The 22,351-nt window shown below is 31.1% G+C and overlaps 1 protein-coding gene across 1 annotated transcript in view; it reads right to left on the bottom strand.

The window, feature by feature from the left end:
• LOC105766326 (receptor kinase-like protein Xa21) overlaps positions 1-5,052 on the bottom strand; it is a 161,521-nt gene extending 156,469 nt beyond the window's left edge. The window contains exons 1-3 of the mRNA XM_052630431.1: positions 4,284-5,052; positions 3,688-4,053; positions 3,382-3,456 (exon numbers count right to left, since the gene is read on the bottom strand). Of these exons, the coding sequence (XP_052486391.1) occupies positions 3,382-3,456; positions 3,688-4,053; positions 4,284-5,052 (1,210 nt within the window). The remainder of the gene's footprint in view (positions 1-3,381; positions 3,457-3,687; positions 4,054-4,283) is intronic.
• Positions 5,053-22,351: the final 17,299 nt, after the last annotated feature.

Below are 22,351 nucleotides of genomic sequence, written 5' to 3'. Positions count from 1 at the left end.
TAATATTACCCAAACAAGAGGGTATGGATCCATGCAGCTTATTCAACCCTAAAAAAATTGCATAATCTCTCCAAATCACAAAGGCTTTCTGAGATGGGCCCTCCTAATTTATTAGAGGAAAGACCTAGACTTTGGAGATTTCGCAGTCCTCCTATTGATGTTGGAATGAATCCACTTAATTTATTATAGCCAAGTTCTAAAACCAGCATGTTGCTTAAGTTACCTATTTCCATAGGAATAATGCCTTGAAGCTCACAATTAGAGGCATAAAAGTATTGAAGGGATTTTGAAAGGTTCCCAATATAAGTAGGAAGAACGCCACTCAATGGATTTCCTGAAACATCTATTGTGCTCAAATTCCTACAATTCGTCAAAGAAGAAAGAAAGCTCCACTCATGATCACTAGCAGATCCTGTGATCAAATTATTGTGAAAGATTTCGAGCACTTCAAGGTGCTTTAAGCTGCCAAGCATTTTAGGGATTGGGCCAGAGAATAAGTTATGTGACAAGGATAGAATCTTAAGCATGGAAGCATTGGAGATAGAGTTGGGAATGTTTCCGCTAAGTTTATTTCTCCACAATAAAAGAAACTCAAGCTTTGGAGCATTGGTGATGGGTGGTAAATTACCTGTAAAATAGCATCTTTTAGTATACATATTCATTGAATACCAAATTCACAAGATATATAATACATTAAAATAAAAACTGCAAAACTTTAAATCAATTAAGAATAAAACTTTGGCATGGAAAAATGTGATGAAATCAATTAGAAAGTTGAGACATAATAAGAAGTTTTGAGTAGTAATTAGTCCTTGTGATTTGTATAGACAAAACATATAATATACTAATAATTTTTAAAATATTGTAAAACTTGAAATAAAATAAAAATAAAAGTTTGGCATGAGAATGTGGCATCTAATCAATCTTAAAAATGAGACTAACACTGAATAATAATTAGTTATGATTTGGGAAACAAAATGTTAAAGCCATTCTTTTAATGTAAACTGGTATGATTTTTATCTATTGGGTTAATTATTTATTTTATTAAATTATACTGTAAAATTTAAAGATTATTATTTGTTCAAAATGTTTGTATTTTTCATATATTTGAATTTGAATTTTTATATTTTTATTTTCTGTGATTTAGTCTCTCTACTTTTAGAATTGAAAATTTTAGGTTCATTTATTAATACGGTTAAAAAGTTTTTGTGTTAGTATGGCATTTTGAAAAATAAAATAAACTTGATATCTATGTTTTTAATTATTCCAAATATTGTTTTACTATTTCAAGATAAATTATTTGTGTCTAGACCAATATCTTAAGAACTATTGTTGCATGTTTAATTATTCTAAAGAATTGTCGATTAAGTCTTAGCTTGATTGGCATGTGCATTGTTGCCAATATTGGAGAATGTGGGTTCAAGTATGCTAAATTGCATTATCCTCCTATTTATGAATTGGGGAGTTGGTAAAGTACTAAATTTTGATATATTTTAAAATATTAAAAATTTATTAAAATATTTTTTTATAAAAATTGATTGCACCACAATATACAATTTTAATATCAAATTTTATTTTTTTAAAAATATTAGCGAATATATAGTTTATTTCAAGTTACACAATTTTTACTAGTTTTTAACTCTCTTTTTAAATTTTTATCGTCTTTTATAATTTCTAATAAATTTTTATAATTTTTACAATATTTAAAAATTTCTAACAATTTTTAATAATTTTATTATTTATTACAAATTTAAAAATTAATAAATTTTTATTGTTTTAAAACAATTATATATTTATAATGTAGTTATTTTTTATAATTTTATTTGAAATTTTAAAGATTTTTTTGGTTTTTTTAGATGATGATGCCATCATATGCCACATGGCAATTTATGGTTAGTTGGATATCTCAATCTATTTTTTTAACATCCAATGGACTAAACCAAGAACACCTGATAATGTTAGAGACTACACTAGGAATGTTTGATAATATTAGGTACTAAAGTGGGCAAAAAAACATTAAGGACCAAAGTTAAAAAAAAAAAAGAGCAATATGCTGTAGGGAATAAACTGTGCATTAAGCCATTAAAAATATATCTATAATATATATAAATGTATGGATTTTGAGAAACTTTTGAACTGATAATTATATAGTCTTTGTTGTTTACTATATTATTGAATTTATTATTTTAAATATTTTTTAGTACTTTTAAGATTTATCATATGTATGGATAAGAATTTTGGTTTTACTAAAATATTTGGTTAAATAAATTCACTTCATAAGAAAATTTAGTATCCTTATAAATAACAATTTTGATTCTATTAAAAAATTGTTTTAAAATATATATAATAAAAATTTAAAGTTTATATTGAATTACTTTATACTTAAATTATAATTAGAAACTTTATCATACACATATGTGTATGAGAACCACTTATTTAGGACATAAATTTGTGTTTTAGAATAACTTATGATAAATAATGAAATGCATAATTTTAAACTATTTAATAATAACACATGGCATATCTACCATATTAAAATAAAAATAGATTAAACTATAAGTAAAACATAATTTAAACATATGAATACATCAAATTAAGAATACTAAATGAATACAATTATTTATGATGATGTTATTGTGAATTCCTAAGTTGGTGTCGAGTTCATTTGTGACATCATAAATTTAAGTGATAAATTTAAGGTTTTATGTATTGATGTGGATTCAAATATCACCATAATTTTTAAAATAAAAACTAAAGTACCCTTAAATAATGTAACTTATATTAAAAACTAAAGTACCCAAAAATAATTTAATTTTAAAGTTTAATGGAAATTAAAAAAATTAAAAATAAATCAATTCATATAAATCTTATTGTTTATTATCAGATTAAAATGATAAAAGTATATGACGTAAATAGAAGAAACAAATTCAACACAATGTTTTTGGAGTTTGGAAAATATTAAAGTGAAAAACATACCTTCTAATTTGTTGTCATATAGATCTATTTCTTCGAGCGTAGTTGAATTAAAAATACTTGATGGAATCTGACCTGCACACATAGTTGAAAATAGAAGTGAAAAACATACCTTCTAAATAAAATGCTTTATGAAATTAACTATTTTGCCTTGAATGAAATAAAATGCTACTTTTGTTATCTATTACAAATCAAACTCTTTTATGAAAAAAATATTTTAAATTAAAGAAACAAAGAAAATTTAATATCTTCTAAGTAAAGCACTTCAAGCTTGGGAAGATGTTGACACATATCATTAGGCAAACTACCTGATAGGCTATTGTTGGAGAGATCTACCTGATAGGCTATTGTTGGAGAGATCAATGGTTTTCAGAGAAGAAATGTTGAAGATCAAAGTTGGAATATGACCTGTAAGGCCTTTAATTGCTACAATACTAAGCAGTTCCAAACCAAGAAGATTACCGATTTCCTCAGGAATTTGACCTGCACACATAGTCGAAAATCAAGGTGTCAAACTACCTATTTTGTTAGCATAAGTCAAAGGGGTTTCCTTTTCTGTTCTACAGTAATTTGGAGATGCTAGATTTTAATATATTTCAGCATATGTTTTTCATCAAATGAAATAAAAAGTTTTTCCTTTTGTTATCTATTACAAATCAAACTCTTTTATAAAAAAAAATACTTTAAGTTCAAGAAATCAAGAAAATTGATTACCTTTTAGATTATTAAACCCCAAATATAATTCCCAGAGTCGTGTTAGATTTCCAATACTTCTTGGAATGATCCCCGTCAATTGATTACAAGACAATGACAAATTTTTAAGGTTGTTGCATTTGCCCATGCCAAATGGAATGTTACCAGATAATTCATTCAAACTCAAGTAAAGCCCTTCAAGCTTGGGAAGATGTTGACACATATTATTAGGCAAACTACCTGATAGACTATTGTTGGAGAGATTAATAGCCTTCAGAGAAGAAATGTTGAAGATCGACATTGGAATCTGACCTGTAAGGCCTTTAATTGCTACAATATTAAGCATTTCCAAACCAAGAAGATTACCGATTTCCTCAGGAATTTGACCTGCACACATAATCGAAAAATCAAGGTGTCAAACTACCTATTTTGTTAGCATAAGTCAAAGAGGTTTTCTTTTCTGTTCTACAGTAATTTGGAGATGTTAGATTTTAATATATTTCAGCATATGTTTTTCATCAAATAAAATTAAAAGTTTTTCCTTTTGTTATCTATTACAAATCAAACTCTTTTATAAAAAAATACTTTAAATTCAAGAAATCAAGGAAATTGATTACCTTCTAGATTATTAAACCCCAAATATAATTCCTGGAGTCGTGTTAGATTTCCAATACTTCTTGGAATGATCCCCATAAATTGATTACGGGACAATGACAAATTTTTAAGGTTGTTGCATTTGCCCATGCCAAATGGAATGTTACCAGATAATTCATTCCAACTCAGGTAAAGCCCTTCAAGCTTGGGAAGATGTTGACACATATGATTAGGCAAACTACCTGATAGGCTATTGCTGGAGAGATCAATAATCTTCAGAAAAGAAATTTTGAAGATGGAAGATGGAACCTGACCAGATAATTGATTGAATGCCAAGTTCAAGATCTCTAGACTAGACGTGTTAACAAGTGTTTCAGGGATTGTGCCTGTAAAGTAATTATTTTTCATTTTCAGGCTTCGAACTCTCTGTAAGTTCCCAAGCCATGATGGAATTTCCCCATTAAGACGGTTGTAGCTTAATTGAAGGATCCTCAAACGATGCAATTGGCCCAATTCTTTAGGGAGATGGCCATAGAAATGGTTGCTACTCAAGTCGAGAGAGAGTAGAAATGAAAGGTTTCCAATGTGTGAAGGGATAGTACCCCTAAGATTCATGCTTGTAAGATTCAAAGCTATAACTCTTTTATGGAGGATGCCACAAGAAACACCAATCCAATTGCAAACAGAGGTTGAGGCCGTCCAATTGTTTGCCAAGACATTTTGAGGACCGGCAATGTGATCCTTAAACTCGAGAAGTACAAACTGATCGGAGTTGAGATCCCTGACTGTCATAGCCAAGCAAAGTATGGAACATGGTATGAATAAAGCTAAAAGAAGATGAAAGCAAGTGTTGTAGTTCATGATTGCAAGACGGAATAAGCCAAGAAAATAAAAAAAAGTAGGAAAAGGGAAGTTGAGTTGATAAAATAGTTTGGATGATGAAGAAAAGCCCAGAGAGCATGATTTAATATGTTTCAACCCTCGCACACTTGATAAATTTAAGACTACCCTAAAAATTAAAAAGGAAAGCAAAGTTTTGAAGAAATTTCAAAGTAAATGTCAAGTCTTCTTCTTTAAAAAATACGTACATAGAAGCGAATTTTCAAAATTTCTCCTAAATTTTCTTGACATTACTCCACATAATCCATTAAAAAACTTAAAAATAAATATTTTATTAATTACTATATATTCTTTTATTTTCAGAATAATAAATTGTTTAAAATATGCTATTAGTCCCAATAATTTAAAAGTTAAAAAATCCAATCCTCCTATTTTTCTAATTTAAAATTCTAGTCCAATCATTTTTAATTCTATTAAAAATTTCAACTTAATAGGTTTTTATTATCAATCATATGCAACATTATATGAAGGCAGTCTACTCAACATATATCCAAGTTTACTGATTTGAATAGAAAATACATACAATCCTAATGGTAGGACTAAGTTTTTAAACTAGAAAAGTAAGAAGACTTCATTTTAACTTTTAAGTACAAGGATTAAATTTTAAATGTTGTCAAAGTACAAGCACTAACAAAATATTTTGATCTAATAAATGTAAAAACTTTTAAACAAAATAAGGTTGAAATAATCTATTTGTCCTTGTACTTTGATAAAATTTGAGATTTAGTCTCTATATTTAAAAGGTTAAATATTAAGTCTTCTTGTTTTTATTTAAAATCTTAGTCCTATCGTTAATTTTTCTTGTCAAAATTTGTCAACTTTACATATTAATTAAGTTTCCTAACAACATTATATGTCGTGGTATATGACTAACACAAAATAAGCAAGTTGACAAATTAAGTAGCATCTAAAGTAAAAAGTATCAAAGATGATAAAAACAATATTTTAACCACAAAATAATATGAGTGATTAGAATGAATCTAAAAGAGACTAACAACATATTTATAACTTTGAAATCTCCTTCAATCATCCTTTTCTACGTAGAAAATAAAATTAATTAGCATCTAAAGTGTCAATTAATGAAACCTTCAAAAGAAAATGTGAAAGTGATTTATCAAACAATAATATTCTAACTTATAATATATTTAATTACATTTAGTCATTTATCAATCAAAACTTAATTAACATCCATCAATACTTCATTATCATTACACTTTGAAAATATAAGTAAATTTACCATTTAACTCATATTTAACTTTGAAAGTAAACTTAAAATTTTTTTAATTTTGTCACTAAATTTGATTTGTTCAATATAGATTTTGGTGACTTAAAACAAAATTAATAAAAAGTATTCTTTCATATATCTTTTAATGTTTAATAATAAGTTAGTTTATAAAATATACTTTCATTGGACACAGGCCCGGCCGGTGAACCATTGATCAAATTAATTTGGAGATATCTTTTTCTAAATAAAGTGAATTTACTAGTTTTGTTTTTTAATATTTTTAATATTTTTGTGGATATCAAGAGATGCCAAAAATTACTTCACTAATAAATTTTAATTCACTCGAAAAGTTAGTGTTCTATTTGAAGGGGTCATAATTAATCATTAGATTTCTCAATTTTAAATTTTGAATTTTTTGACAAATGTATAATTAATAAGTACCAATTTTGAGTGTTGTAGGGCTAGTACAATCTTCCTTACACATAACCGACTCTTGAACCTACTCTTTCTCTAGAATTCAATGCAGATCTCAAATTTATCTTTTGAAAAGAATTTTAAAATCTCTGTATAAAAGGTATTTTTTTTGTGACCGATCACACTTAACAAAAATTTAAAAATTATTAAAAAATAATTTCTTTTTGAAATTTAAAGTGATCTAAAAACATATTTTTAAGTGCTTTGGACCATCTATTGCTGATTTCCTTATTATATTAAGTATTTGCAATCACTCTTAATATATTATGCTTGAGTTGTGACAAAGCCGATCGTCAACGTGCCATAATGATCTATTGATGTTGAAACTGAAGTTTTTGTTATATTGATAGAGCTTGTCCTTCAACGCGCACAACGTGTTTGTTATTTTTCTCCCTTCAAATTGTATGATCTTACTCATTAAATGAATTAATGAATTTCCTTTTAAAAGATATATTTTTAAAAATTAAATACTTTATAAAATATTTAAAACTATTTAAAAATTTGTAAGCCTTAAAACAATCAACAAAATATATTTTTCTATAAAAAATCAATAAAAATATGTTTAAAATTTTATATGAAATTTAAAATTTTTTAACAATAATATATTTTAAAATTATAGTAACGCTACAAAATTTATATATATTTAACTAATTATATACACCTTTTTTTATATTTTTTCCTAACATATCATTATTTTCAACACTATCGTAATCCTGTTTCCATACATCCTTTTTCTACATAGAAATTCAAAAGAAAATGTGAATTAATGTAGACGTGAGAAGACTTAGAGGTAAGTCACCCAATGAAAGTGACCTAAACCGACTTATGGAGAATCAAACAATAGTTTTGTATCTTATAATATATTTAATTACATTTATTAGTTTATCAATCAAAACTTAATTAGAATCCATCAATATTTCACACATCAAAAACCCAAACATAAAATTCACTTTTAAATTATTTGGGATATATTTGTATTATAGGAATTGGATTAAATTAGTTTTTTTATTATTAAATGTATTATTTTAGTCTTTATAAAAGGTATGAATGATATCTTCCTAGATTGAAGCCACAACAATTCTTGACATTTAGTCTCTATATTTAAAAGGTTAAAATTAAATCTTCTTGTTTTATTTAAAATCTTAGTCCTATCGTTAATTTTTTTTGGTCAAAATTTGACAACTTTACATATTAATTAGGTTTCCTTATATGTCGTGGTATATGACTAACACAAAATAAGCAAGTTGACAAATCGACAAAAATATCAATGATGATAATAATTGGATTAAAATTTTAAATTGAATTCCTCCTATCCTGACAAATAAAAAATAAACTAAACCATTTATTGTGATATTAATTGAGTAAAAGAAATTGGGATCTCGAGTGCATCAAATTCCTCCTTTTATTATTAAATGTTTTATTTTAGTTACTATAATCACATATATCCAATTTGTAATAGAGTTAACATTTATTGTGTACAAAATATTTTAATTCTTTTTCAATTGTAGTTTAGTTCTAGAATAAATATTTCATTTATAAAACCATAAAACTTTAAAATATTAACTATGTTAAATAAAAAATATTTTTTAAATAGTAAATGTTAACTTTATTAACACAAATGGGTCATTAGGGCTAAACTTCATTAATTGACGAGTATTAACCTTTGAGTTAAACTCAAATTACTCTTTCCTTTCTTATAAATTAAGAGTATAACTAATTTTGATAAGAATGGTTACTTTTCATTAACTCAAATTAAAGGACTATAACACGTAGTTAGTCCATTGCAGAATTCACATGCAATGCAAGACATTCACATAATACAAAATTCAACACATATATGAGAATTTTTGTATTTCCACAATCATCATGTTGTTAGTGATCAACAACTACTTCCTTTTTACTATATATTTTTCATTCATGAGATTACAGTCTTCTTCCCTATAACACGTCAAGTTTGGTCCTAAATAATTTTCCACACAAAATTAAGAATAAGGAGGAAGAAGACGGCTACAAATTTGACTATCAATTGTCTATTGACTATACTTTTAACTCCACAAAAAGGGCTAAGGTTATCAATTGTCTATTGACTTCACACTTGCTGTTGCTTCCTCCTCTCTCACCCGAACTTAATTTACAAGCAATGTGGAAATTTTGGACATTTGGGCCACAATGTACAATACTTCCACACCATTTGCAGTATTGACTACGTTTACTTGAGGGAAAACAAAGACATGAATGCTGGAAATTTTAACTAGTTTGAACCGTCAATGAAGCTACATACCTAAAAGCCATTTAGGTTATCAATTCCTGTAATTGGATTAATCTCATCGTTGCTGCAATCTTTTGACTGTGTAATCGAATCTTAAATATGTTACTCTGCAATGCTATTGTAAATATTACTCTTAAATTTGTTGATAGATATATAGGTTCGGCACAAAATTAAGAATACACAAAGGCAGGTTGAATTATTCCATGTTTGAACATCTACAACATAAATGCGTATGGCAAAAGGGCTTAAACCATACCTTATGTTCATGAATTCTCATCATCACGTGTTTATCAGTGCAACTCAAACTTGAATAATTGAATCTTTTGTAATTCTACATGTATTTTTTTATGGTGAGCAGTATAATGTTAACTAAAAATTGAAAATCAAGAAAGAAGACATACATAGTTGCACCATAAAAGATGTTACACTCGAACTAAACCCTTACAAATAGTACGAAATGCAATGAAATACAGAGGAATTATTACAATCATAAAAACAGACACATACCAATGCAACTTTTCACCATAGGAAAAACTTTCTGACAGACTACTAAACAAGAAATTATGAAGACTCAGCACAAATGCTTTAACTTCATTTGCACCAACTAGATCCTTCTTCATCCACAGATGCTATTGCTATATTTTGGCTTTCTTCTTCGCTTCTTCTCATGTTGTTCTTCAACCAAAATTCACGAACCTTTTCGCCTTGCCGGTTTGGAAAGCAGCACATCCCATGGCCATTCCAAACACTACCCCGCATCCATAACCTATCAACACCACTTTCCAACCAAAAGCAATGTTTGCTTTTGAGCCATCCTTTTCCAGCACATTTGGAGTTAGACATGATGTGTCATGTATCCACTTGACAAAATTCTAGCCCATACGATACTTTATTGCTTAATTGGCGCAGCAAATATTGACAAAAGCAGGATTTGCGCTAAAATTATGTCTTAAATTTCCATTGTGTGATTGGTACATGGATGAGAAAGACTGGATGCTAATCAGGGTCAACTGCCGTTGCCTGCAAGAGAGTTGAGGTGATTTAGTTATGGCTAATATACTAAGAAGACCTTCAATTATTATTTATGGTTTAAATGAGCCCTTTTGAAGTTAAATAAACCCTAAAGCTATGTTTTTTATTCATGAAAGCCCTTGATTTTAATATCAAAATTAAAAAAATTATTTTAAAATTTTAAATTCATTTACATTTAATGTTGATATGAATTTCATGAAAATAATTTATTAAATAAAAATAAAATAAAATTTTATATTGATGTTAAAATGTATATAATTTCTATTTATTTAATCATGTGCGAAAAAACAGGGAAAAGAAAAAGGCAAACTTAGTGAGCTGTCAAACTCAACAAGTTGCATTTATACTCCATGTTAATCCAATTTAATTATAAGTGAACAAAATTTGATTCGATTAAAATTTTTTTCATATTTGATTATCTAATCGAGTTATTCAATTTTTCAAATCAACTCTAATAAGCAAGTTAGTTTCTCAGGTTCGAATTGAGTTAAATTTTACAACTTGAATAAATTTAATAACATATTGATATAAATTCCCATTGGATTCTCGACAATTTTGAAATTGTGCAACTTGATCCTCTCAAAAATTATAAAAAATTCAAACTTATTTATAAATATTTCTGAAAAAATTGTAAACATATATAATTCAAAATAGAAATTATATAACAATTTTTTAATTACGACATCAATGTTAACGTACTAGTTATCTTGCATGCCCTTTTTTCCTCTTGTTTTATTTTAAAAGAGTTTGTAAATATATATGATATTTAAGTTTTCAAGTTGAAAATTAATTCATATTGTAAACAAGATTTTAATATGTTCAGCTTAATTTTTTTAAACTTAACTCACACAAACTTATTTAACTTGACTCAATTTGGAAAAAAATTAAATCGAGCTAGGATGATAAATATGAGTAATCAATTCAACCAAATAAAAAATTTTCATTCGATTCGATCAAGCACTCACCCTAAATACAACACCTATTCAATCAGAAAAAGTACTTAAAAATATGTTAATAACATACTCAATATTATTATAATATTGTTTTCCTTCTATTATTTATGGTTAATATTTAATACTCAATCGATGGAAAATTATATTTCTATAAATATGGTTTAAATACTAGTACATGTCACATTTTTGAAAAAAATATTTTTTCTTATTTTAATACACTCTATAAGAGCATATGTCACCTTCTAAATCCTACTTAATAAATCTGAAAACTTTAATGATAGTGTATCAAAAATTTTCGATACCTTTTACATTAAATATGTGTTGTTATGGAAATATTATTATTAAATTTCTGAAAACAAACACCTAACTATTCGCATGGTATTAAATGATAAAATTGTGAGATAAGAAAAGGGATAAATATCAAAACTATACATGAAGTTTGATTCGATATACAATTTGATAAATGAACTTTGATTGAGTGCAATTATCCACATGGAACTTTGATTGCGGTTTAAATGTATATATAAAATTTTAATTTTGATTCGATTGTACACATTTGAAGAAATAAATACATAAATTTATTTTTATATTAGATATAAATAATTATTTGTTTTGCAATATGTAAACTTAAATGATGCTATATCAGTAATTGTGTTCGCAATTTGCGAAAATTGAATTAAATTAATGTTTCATGTATAAAATTGTATAAAATCAAAGTTCATGTGTAGCATTACACATTGAACCAGTTCATGTATAATTTTGAGATTTATACCATAAAAAAATCTAAATTGAGTCATTTGCCAATAGTTAGACTAGATTACGGAGCAAATATCCTCTCTATGCAAGAGAAAGGATTTTGTTTGATTAGATGTTCTTATTACATTCTAGGAGGGACCTATTATTGGAAGTGTTGAAGATTGGAGGTGGTTAAAGGATCAATCAAACAAGTGAAGTTTGAGGTAAGAAGCTAGGAATATTTTTGTGTATTTGAGTTTTAGTTGAGCTTGGTATTGTATGTTAACCTTGATTTTGTGATGACTGTTGGAAGTTAGAAATTTGCATGAAAGTGACAAGAGCGGTGGAAAACCTAAGGTTCAGAAAAGAGTTTAATGAGTGCCATCGAGATGTCTAGGCTCTAAGGTCGCGGTGTCACCTGCTGTTTCCAAAGTATCCATGAGGTACCAATTGATATTAGCCTAACAAAAACCACTAATTGTATATCTAAACAATTTGAGCATAATGCATGTTTCAAACACTACATATACTACCATTGATATATCATTACTATCCAATTTATCAAATTGAACATTCACAACTCAAAACCAAATTAGTACAATGGCCATTTGCAAAATTCCACCATCAAAACCTTGAACATACCTATATGAACATTTTAACATTCTATATACTTAAATTCAAATGGAAATCAACCAATTCTAAGTCCCTAAAATCACCATTTACCATATATAACCATCTCAACCTTAGGTACATGCCATATATCAATAGTAAAGGAACTATACAAACTTTGTTGAGCCGAGAGCTATGATTTGGATGTTGGGTCACTCCTCGATCCTTCGAGATCTGTTAATACCTACATGCGGAATAAACAAATCGTACGCTAAACGATAAAGCTCAATGGTACTTTCATGATTCAAGTTAATAAAAATTAAAGCATTAACATAAAAGAAGTAATCAATATATGGTCAAGTTTCAACCATTTCATTTACCATTCACGTATCAAATGTCAAAACTATGCACAATCTCATTTTACTAACTATATGCATTTTTCATATGTATGAATGCATGATATATCGATTTCATCAACATTGCATAACCTTTATTTTACTATTGTCATCCCAGATTACTGGCATCGATGACTTTTAGAGTTTGTATGTTCTACCATCTTGAGTGGTCCCAGTAACGATGGTTTTCACTATATACACATTTTACCATCCTGGGTGGCTTGACAACAATGGTTTCCACAATTTACAAATTCTACCATCTTGGATTGCCCAACAATGATGGTTTTCACTATTTTGATATTCTACCATTTCGGATGGCCCGAGAACAATGGCTTTCACTGTTTTGATATTCTACCATCCTGAATGGCCCAACAATGATGATGTTTATTGTTTATATAATCTACAATCCTAGATGGCCCTACAATGATGGTTTTCAATCACTATATTGATGACCCTATGACATGCCAACTAAACTGAACTTTGTCTTAGATAGTCAGTAGGGCAACCACTAAATAAATACACATCATAGTCATACATCATATACATGTTCATCTCAATTCAATATTTGACATACTATTCCATCACATACGAATCAATTCATATCATACTCATTTCTATTATATTCAAATCAATTCACAATCTAGACATTCAATACCATGATATAATTGTACAGACCAATTTTTGACCCTGGGCCTAGTACCCAAACTAAACCCACTACCCAAATTAGGCCCAATGGTAAAAAAAAACCTAAGCCCAACAACAACAGCCCATAAACTAAAAAATTCATAGCAAACCCTAACCCCTAACCCTAGCTCCAGCCGCTGCAGCCACCGACCCCAACTGCCGCCACTCCTCTGCCACCTGCTCTCTACCTGCTTTCTGCCATCGCCCAAACTGCTCACCTGCAAAGACAGAAACAAACACGCAAGGCAGAACCAAATATTAGCATAACAATAATAGAAGCTATAACATTGTATCAATCTGCTATAAAAGCAAAAAGAAAATGTAACTTTGGGGGGGAATCGGTTCTAAGGGGACTGACTTTGAATTTGTAAAAGGGGGCCTTTTTTTCATTTTCCTTTTGTAATAGATAGAAACCGATCAAAAAAATGAAAGCAAAAGTTGAAAAGAAATAAAGACAAGAAAAGGTTGTTGTTCTTTTTCTTTTCCGTTTTTTTCTCATTTTTTCTTTTCATATTTTCGAAACAAAAATAAAAAAGGGAAGCCTTTTTACCTTTTTGGTTGTCGCCGGGGTGCTCAGGAGACCGAGGAGACGATTCGGAGAGAAGGTCTCCCCTCCGCCATGTACGGCGCATGCCAAGACCGGCCGGCCACGCAAGACTGCGGCTCTTGGTCGGGCCCTTAGCCGTAGAAGAGGGAGAGGGGAGAGTGTTTTTGAAGTTTTTTTTGAGAAGAAGAAGAAGAATGAAAATTTAAAAAAAAACTGACTTAAATAAGCTTTCAAAACGACGTCGTTTTGGGCAGCCTTCTTGGGCACCAAAACGGCGCCGTTTTGACCTGACCCGTTGGCCGACCCAACCCGCTCCAGGGGATCCGCGTGTTTTTAATTTTTGGGCTATTTGTGCGCGCAGTCCCTCCTATTTTGTGGCATGTTGCAATTTGGCTCTTTTTCATTATTTTCTTTTATTTTTAATTTACCCCCATAATTTTATTTTTGCTTCAATTTGGTCCATTTCAACGCTGCGTTTTCGTGCTGTGGTTTATTTGCAGTTTTGGTCCCTTTCTCTCAGCACGCATCACAATTTAGTTCCTTTTATCTTTTTTCATTTCGATTTCGCCCCGTATATCTTGCTTTTACTTCGATTTAACCCTTTTTTAGCTTTTTTATTATTTTCTTCATTATTTTTAATATATTATCATCTTTTATTATTATTATTATTATTATTATTATTATTTATATCATTATTACTTATTATATTATTATTATTATATAATAGCTTATACATATATACTGTACATATATTTTCTAACTTATTTAATATATATGAGTACTCATTTTTTATATCTATATGTATATTTATACCTTTTCTCATGAATGTGTATATACATACTCATGCATATATGTTTTATATATATTAAAATATGTATATTATATATATATATATTTATTTTATGTTATTTTATCTTACTTTATTTTTTATAATTCACATACGTATATATTTTCTTATACGTGCATATATTCTTATGTTTTATAAAATTTACGCATACCTTTCTCATAATATACATGTATATATTTTAACCTTTGTAAATATGTACATATGCACCTACTTTTTACATGTATTTCATTATTTTCATATTTCATAATTTCATGTACCTACATATATATGTACACATTTTATATATATATATATATTTATTTATCCTTTATATTTTAAAATATATTTTATATATATTTTATAAATATTTTGTAATTCACGTATACCTACATATTTTAATTTATATCTATATTCATATATATATCTTTTATTTATTTTCTTCATTTATTTATTTATTTACATGTTCATATTTCATAATTTTTATCTATTTTCCTTTATTGTTTTTTATGTTCATTTATGTATTTATTTATGTGTTCTTTTTTACTTTAGTTTATTTATTTATTTATTTGCTATGATTGATTTTTCGTTTTTTTACTCATTATTTTTATGCACATTATTATATTTATTATTCTATTATGCATATTAGTATCATATTTCAAAAAAGGAAAATATTTCAAATTGAGGCAATATTTTGCGTTTGGGAAATTCGAGAAAACATGCCCTAAGGTGCTGGGTGTCGATTTTTCTCGTTCGACCAAATAGCTAAATATCCTTTTAAAAACTTTTCAAAATAAGGCAATATTTTGCGTTTGGAAATTCGAGGAACGTGCCCTAAGGTACTGGGTTTCGATTCCTCGTTCGACCAAATAGCTAAATATCCTTTTAAAAACTTTTCAAAGTAAGGCAATGTTTTGCGTTTGGAAATTTGAGGAACGTGCCCTAAGGTGCTGGGTTTCGATTTCTCGTTTATTCAAATTGCCAAATATCCTTTTGAATTTTAATCCATGCCATTCGAGTTTTTTTTAAGGATCGTATTTTAAATTTCTTTAAAGTTTTCAGTTTTTTGACACTAAGACATTAAGTAATCAACTAGGTACCAATTTTGGGCGTATCGAGGGTGCTAATCCTTCCTCGTGCGTAACCGACTCCCGAACCCATTTTTCTGAATATCGTGGACCAAAATCGTTGTTTTAATAAAATTAAATCATTTATTAAAAACAACCGCTTTGCAAGGTGATCCGATCACACCTCATCAAAAAGGATCGGTGGCGACTCCCATTTTCGTTTTCATTTTCCAAAACCCAAGTCGACCCCGTTTTTCAATCCAAAAAATGGTGTCAACAGCTTGGCGACTCTGCTGGGGATTTTAAATAAGAGAGTCAAGCCACGAGTTGATTATTTCTTGTCTTTTTGTCGAAAGTTGAAAATTTAATTTAAATATACGATCCTCTCATTGCATTTCATTTGTTTTGAGTTATAGTTTTCATCATGTTTTGTATTTTAAATTTTTATATCTCTGCATTGCATTGCATGGCCGTTGGTCACACCTTTTAAGTGGGAGTGAGAAGCTATTCCTTCGTGAGGTTTTCACCTCCGTGTAGGATAGTGGATCGCTTTCGGAATACATCCGTACCTATGTCTTCATGAGATTTTCATCTCCGTGCAGCCATAGGGAAATGTATTCCCCTGAATCGAACTCGGTCCGCATGAGCCTATAATGGGTGAGGATCGAGGAATCTGCTGGTTCAGGTACCCTTACTTTAGAACCAAACCTCACATAGTGAACCTTAGGAGCCCACCCTAGATAGAACCACTTCGAACCCCTAGTAGTCACTCGATTAGATACTTTCTGTTCTCCTTGTTTATTTTTGTACTAACCCCTCTTATTGTGCTTTGATTATGATTGCATTGCATCTGCATCTTAGGAAAGAGATATTGATTTAAGTCCGATTACTAAATTAGAAAGCTTGTCATGGAATACGGATTCCTTGATAAAGTGGAAAACAATACGACTTCCCAAATATATTCCGAGAAACACAAGAAGGGCGATGAAAGAGTTCGTGATCTTTACTTCGTGGCCTAAGGGTTCGAGACAATTGTCCAAAAGCCTTCGACAAGTTGATGAGCCTTATGAAGATGGGCAAATGATGGATCGCGACCAAGATCAAGAAAATGAGCTAGCAATGGCATCTATCGGCGAGATTACCTCAAGCATGCAGATGAAGAAAAAGACCGATGTTGTTTCTTGGAATATGAGGGTGAGATCGTACATGTATCCGTTTTGTGTAAGGGAATTTACTTTCTAGAAAAGTTTCCTAAATGTAATTGAATCAGAATCAACGTCTCTTTAGGCATTCATTTCATACATTTGCATTACATTGCATCATATGCATTAGATTTTCATGAAGTGACCCTAATTAGGTAAAATTATTTCAGAAAGTCTGGAAAACCAACATTTTTGCGGTACCCGAATAGAAACTAAGGAATGGACCAAAGGTTGGAGAGATTAGAGCGAATGCAGATACAGATGCTAGAGCAATTGGCCAAATTTCAACAAGATGTGAAGGATCAGATGCTAGAAGTCCAGAGAAATCTGATGAGCCAATTAACCCAGTTGTTGGATATGAGGTTGGAGAAAGGAAAAAACCCAGTGGTCCACTTTGGGAATGATAATGAAGGTCCTGCATATCTTCCAGACTTTACCCCAACCGACATCCAAGCACAACCAAACACATATCCACAAAGGGTAATTGCCAACATCCAGACCAATACCTCGACACCGGTGAATTTCGCGACAGGTTCAGGTTCCAATCTAAGGGGCAATCTAACTAATTTTGCCGTCCTTGATGATCTAGCGGGAACAAAACAGGCAAGGGTAGAGTTCTCAAAACAATTTGAAGATCATTACAAACGGAAAGGGCAAGAATGGAACTCCCAAAACAATACATCAAAGGTCTCGAGGAAGAGGAAAAATGAGGTGAGCAATGCGGGTAGGCATAATGAGGGTTATTCAAAGCCGTTTACCACAGGTCAGCAAAGGTCGGTTGTTACTGGCCATCAGATATCCCCAAGACATGAATTTGGCACTAAGCAAAGCATTAAGAAGTCTCAATTTACACCAATCCCAATGTCGTACCAGGAGCTGTATCAGAGTTTATTTGACGCACATGTTGTCTCCCCTTTCTACTTGAAGCCTTTACAACCCCCGTACCCATATGGTATGACATAAATGCGCAATGTGACTACCATGCGGGAATTATGGGGCATTCTATAGAAAACTGCACTGCCTTTAAAAAGCTGGTCGAAAGGCTTATCAATATGGGCATCGTCAAATTTGAAGATTCACTCAGTACAGAAAACCCGCTACTCAATCATACAGATAATGAAAGGAATGCGATGAATGAAGAGATGTTGGGAAACGTTCACATCAGTGCCGAATACGAAGAAGCAACCGGAGAAGAGATCTTATTAGATGTTCGCCCTTATAAACTTGGGAGTGTTCTAAATAATCAGATTGTAGAAGAGACCCCTATAGTATTTAGAACTTACTTAGAGTAATATTCAAAACAAACTTGTTGCTTTTAGCCTAGAAGCAACAAGAACTCTTTTGTGAAATAGACTCATTTTAATGAAATGCATCTTTGCGATCATTTTTGAGCCAATATTCTTTCATTCTTTATGAATAATTATTCTTTCATTCTTTTTCCAAACCATTCATTCATTCATAATCATATTGTACAGATAATCATTCTTAAATTCATACATTCTTTGTATATTCTTTTGTACCTACAGTAGGGCCCTGGATCTCAACGACATGAATGACACTGCTACAGACTTAGAATCTCCTTTTGAGCGAGAAATGTGTTTAGAGGGATCTCACGCCTTTGAAGATGACATAGATTGTAGCCTATCTCTGGACTTGTTGAGGATGGTAGAATAAGAGGATAAACAGGTCCTACCTCTCAAGGAATCATTAGAATTTGTGAACTTGGTGAAGACTAGAATTGACCTAACCACAGAGACGAAGCATACCTTCTTGAGTTACCTCTAGAGTTCAAAGATGTCTTCTTATAATAAAATCATATAACAAAGACGATGTCGAAATTTGCGGTCTGACGATGCAATTCTTTGCCGGGGCAATGTCTCTCTCGTTGAGTCAGCATAGCTTTGCCCATTTGAAGTCAAGTTTCCATCCCTTCAAGATGTTGCTGGATTTTATACTGATTAAAGAGGAAGATCTAAAGTTTTCTGTCATAGTTGCATCCCAAAAGGGCTCTATGAAAGAAATATGGTATCAAAGAAGGTTTTTGCATGATCATACCAGGGTATGCCTCGATTCTTATAATAAAATCTGCACAACAGCACGATGTCAGAAATTTACAGTGCGAACAATACAATTCTTTGCTGGGGCAATGCCTCTCTCGTTGAGTCAGCATAGCTTTTCCCATTTGAAGTCGAGTTTCCATCCCTTCAAGATGTTGTTGGATTTTATCCTGATTAAAGAGGAAGATCCAAAGTTCTCTGTCGTAGTTGCGTCCCAAAAGGGCTTTATGAAAGAAATCTGGTACCAAAGAAGGTTTTTCACATGCAAGATGAAAGTGGAAGATCTTATGTGGAAGACTTTGGAATAGCATTGATTCTAGTCGAAAAGCATGACCAGGACTTGCCTGATCTCATGAGTTCAGACTCAAAAAAAAAACAAGACAAAAAAACAAAAATAATAAAAATAAAAAAAACCAAAATAAAAAAAATCAATCAATCAAAGCCAAAAATAGGAGACAAAGAAAGAAGAAAAAAGAAAAAGGAAAGGTCAAGGTGAAAACCCGCAAAGGGCGCTTTGACCAAAGGTGGATCTGAGTTGAAAACCCAAAAAAGGGCGACTCAAATTTTGAGCAAAATGGGGCATGGACATCACCATTATCGAAGACTTCTAATGGGCATTGCTTCATTTTTTTTTTGAGAGGCCACTTCATGAGCCAAAGTCATCGTATATCGATACAGAATTTCAGAGAAGAGGGTATTGGAGAATGCATTGAGCTTAAACAATAGCACGATAGCTGAGGTCTCAAATTAACTCAGAAGTGAACACCACGATTCGTCACTGAAGTTCCTAGAATTGAACATCAAAAATTGAAGGAAAATGACTGAGACTTATGAGGATTGACGTGAGAAATTACCATTTGCCCTCATTGTTTGTCGAACATCGGTACTGGGGCAACACTTCTCTTTTTGGTTTACGGTATTAAGGTAGTTCTACCTATTAAAATCCCCTCATTGCTTGTTGAAGGGATCCAATCGCGATACGATCAGTTGAACCTAGGAAAAAGGTTAAAAGCTATTCTTCAGGGTCGGATGTACCAAAAACAAATGATACAAGTCCATAATGAACAGTGTCATCTCAGAGAATTCCATGAGAGGGTTGGATGTCGCAAAAGATCATTCCCATCCAAAAAGATTCCGGAGGGAAATGAATTACAAACCGGGAATGTCCCTACGTTGTAAAGAAGATGTTCTTCAGAGGAGCACTGATCCTGAGTGAGATTGCTAATCTTATAAACTCGGATCCAGTCAAGAAACACTTCGTTTAAAGAAGAAGGAAGGACCAAGGTGAAAACCTACAAAAGGGCACTTTGAGTCAAAAAAAAAGGGATGAAAAAAATGAAAAAATGAAAAAGTAAAAATGGAGAGGCTAAGGGGAAAACCCGCAAAGGGCACATTAGGCCAAAGGGGATTTGAGTTGAAAACCCGAAAAGGGCGGCTCAAATATTGATCAGAATGGGGCATGAAGTGATCAGATTGAGGCATGTGGTGATTTTGCTATACCTGAAAGGGTAAGGCGACATCTTGGGGCATCGACGAAGTCCTGTAGATCTTCTAAACACATGTCAAACTCAGGAAAGTCTTCAGAAAGTTTGTACAGAGAAGTTCAAGCTGCGATATCTAGGGCACCTAACCTTCATACTATTTATATATTGAATTTGTTGTTGTTCTTGGAATACTTCATTCTTTTTCAAGATACATGTTCTAATCAATTCCTCTTTTTTTGCTATCCTTGATAATTTATTCATTTCGAGATATGCTCTCAAATCAATTCTATTTTATCTATCATTATGATCTTTTGCAAGCATGTTGCATTAGAATAATGATTAATGGACTAATAATACTTTCACAATGGAAGTTTTGCATATTACTCTAGAAGTTTCTAAATAATATAGGAACCTGAAACAGGGCTATTGTTTAGAAAACACCAAGTTTAAAGGGTGAAATATCTAAGAAAGAAGAGTCTAAGTTAAAGACTATCCTTTCAGATTTTGTTGTTCAAACATTGATTGAACAAAATGACGAGATGTCGCGTTGGTGACAAAGCTTCAATGAACAAATAAGCAAGGATCACCGAGTGATAAGAAAATGTTTTCTCGGAGAAGAAAATTTTTTAATTGTGTATGAGCATTTGGTATGACACCTTGGGAATAGGGTAAAAGACCAAAGAGCTTCACATTCTGTATCCTGGAATTACGATAGGAGAAGATTGAGAAAAGTCATATCTTTCTACCCTTGGGTAACAGCGGGAGAAAGATGGTTCAAATTTTGCATCTAGTGGATTGAACTTTGACGTTCACAATGGAGGGGCAATCAGATTAAGTGTTTCTTTGGGATATGCCAGCTAAGCAAGAAGGCGTTGGAACACGTCAGTGATAAAACAATGAGCAATAACAACTCAAACATTAAGGAATCATCTTCATGGCATCATGCATTCATTCAAATGCCATTCATACACATCTAGCTAGGAGCAGTTGATTCATTCTGATCATGTCATCCTAATCGCTAGGCACAATAGGTTCATAAAATAGAACATAAAGGTCATGTTCACCAGAGAACAGATCAATGAAGATAACAGATCTTGCCTTCCTGTACTGATAGCGAAGCAAATCGAAGAAACCATAGTTTGCAATTAAGAAGATTGAAGCTACAACAGCGGATCTTACTTTCCTAGCGTTGCAGTGGAACAGATTGAAGCTACAACAGCGGATCTTACTTCCCTGACATTGCAATTAAAAAGATTAAAGCCACATCGGTGAGTCTTGATTAAAGCTACAACAGTGAATCTTACGCCCCAAGCGATGCAGTGGAATAGATTAAAGCCAAATTGGTGAATCTTGTTTCTCCGACATTGCAGTTAAAATGATTAAAGCCAAATCGGTGAATCTTGATTGAAGCTACAACAGCGGATCTTACTTCCCTGACATTGCAAATAAGAAGATTGAAGCTACAACAGCGGATCTTACTTTCCTAGCATTGCAGTGGAACAGATTGAAGCTACAACAGCGGATCTTACTTCCCTGACATTGCAATTAAAAAGATTAAAGCCACATCGGTGAGTCTTGATTAAAGCTACAACAATAATCTTACGCCCCAGCGATGCAAATGGAATAGATTAAAGC

The sequence above is a fragment of the Gossypium raimondii genome, chromosome 5, assembly GCF_025698545.1.
Source record: "Gossypium raimondii isolate GPD5lz chromosome 5, ASM2569854v1, whole genome shotgun sequence".
Lineage (NCBI taxonomy): Eukaryota > Viridiplantae > Streptophyta > Magnoliopsida > Malvales > Malvaceae > Gossypium > Gossypium raimondii.
This window is presented reverse-complemented; position numbering and strand designations above follow the sequence as displayed.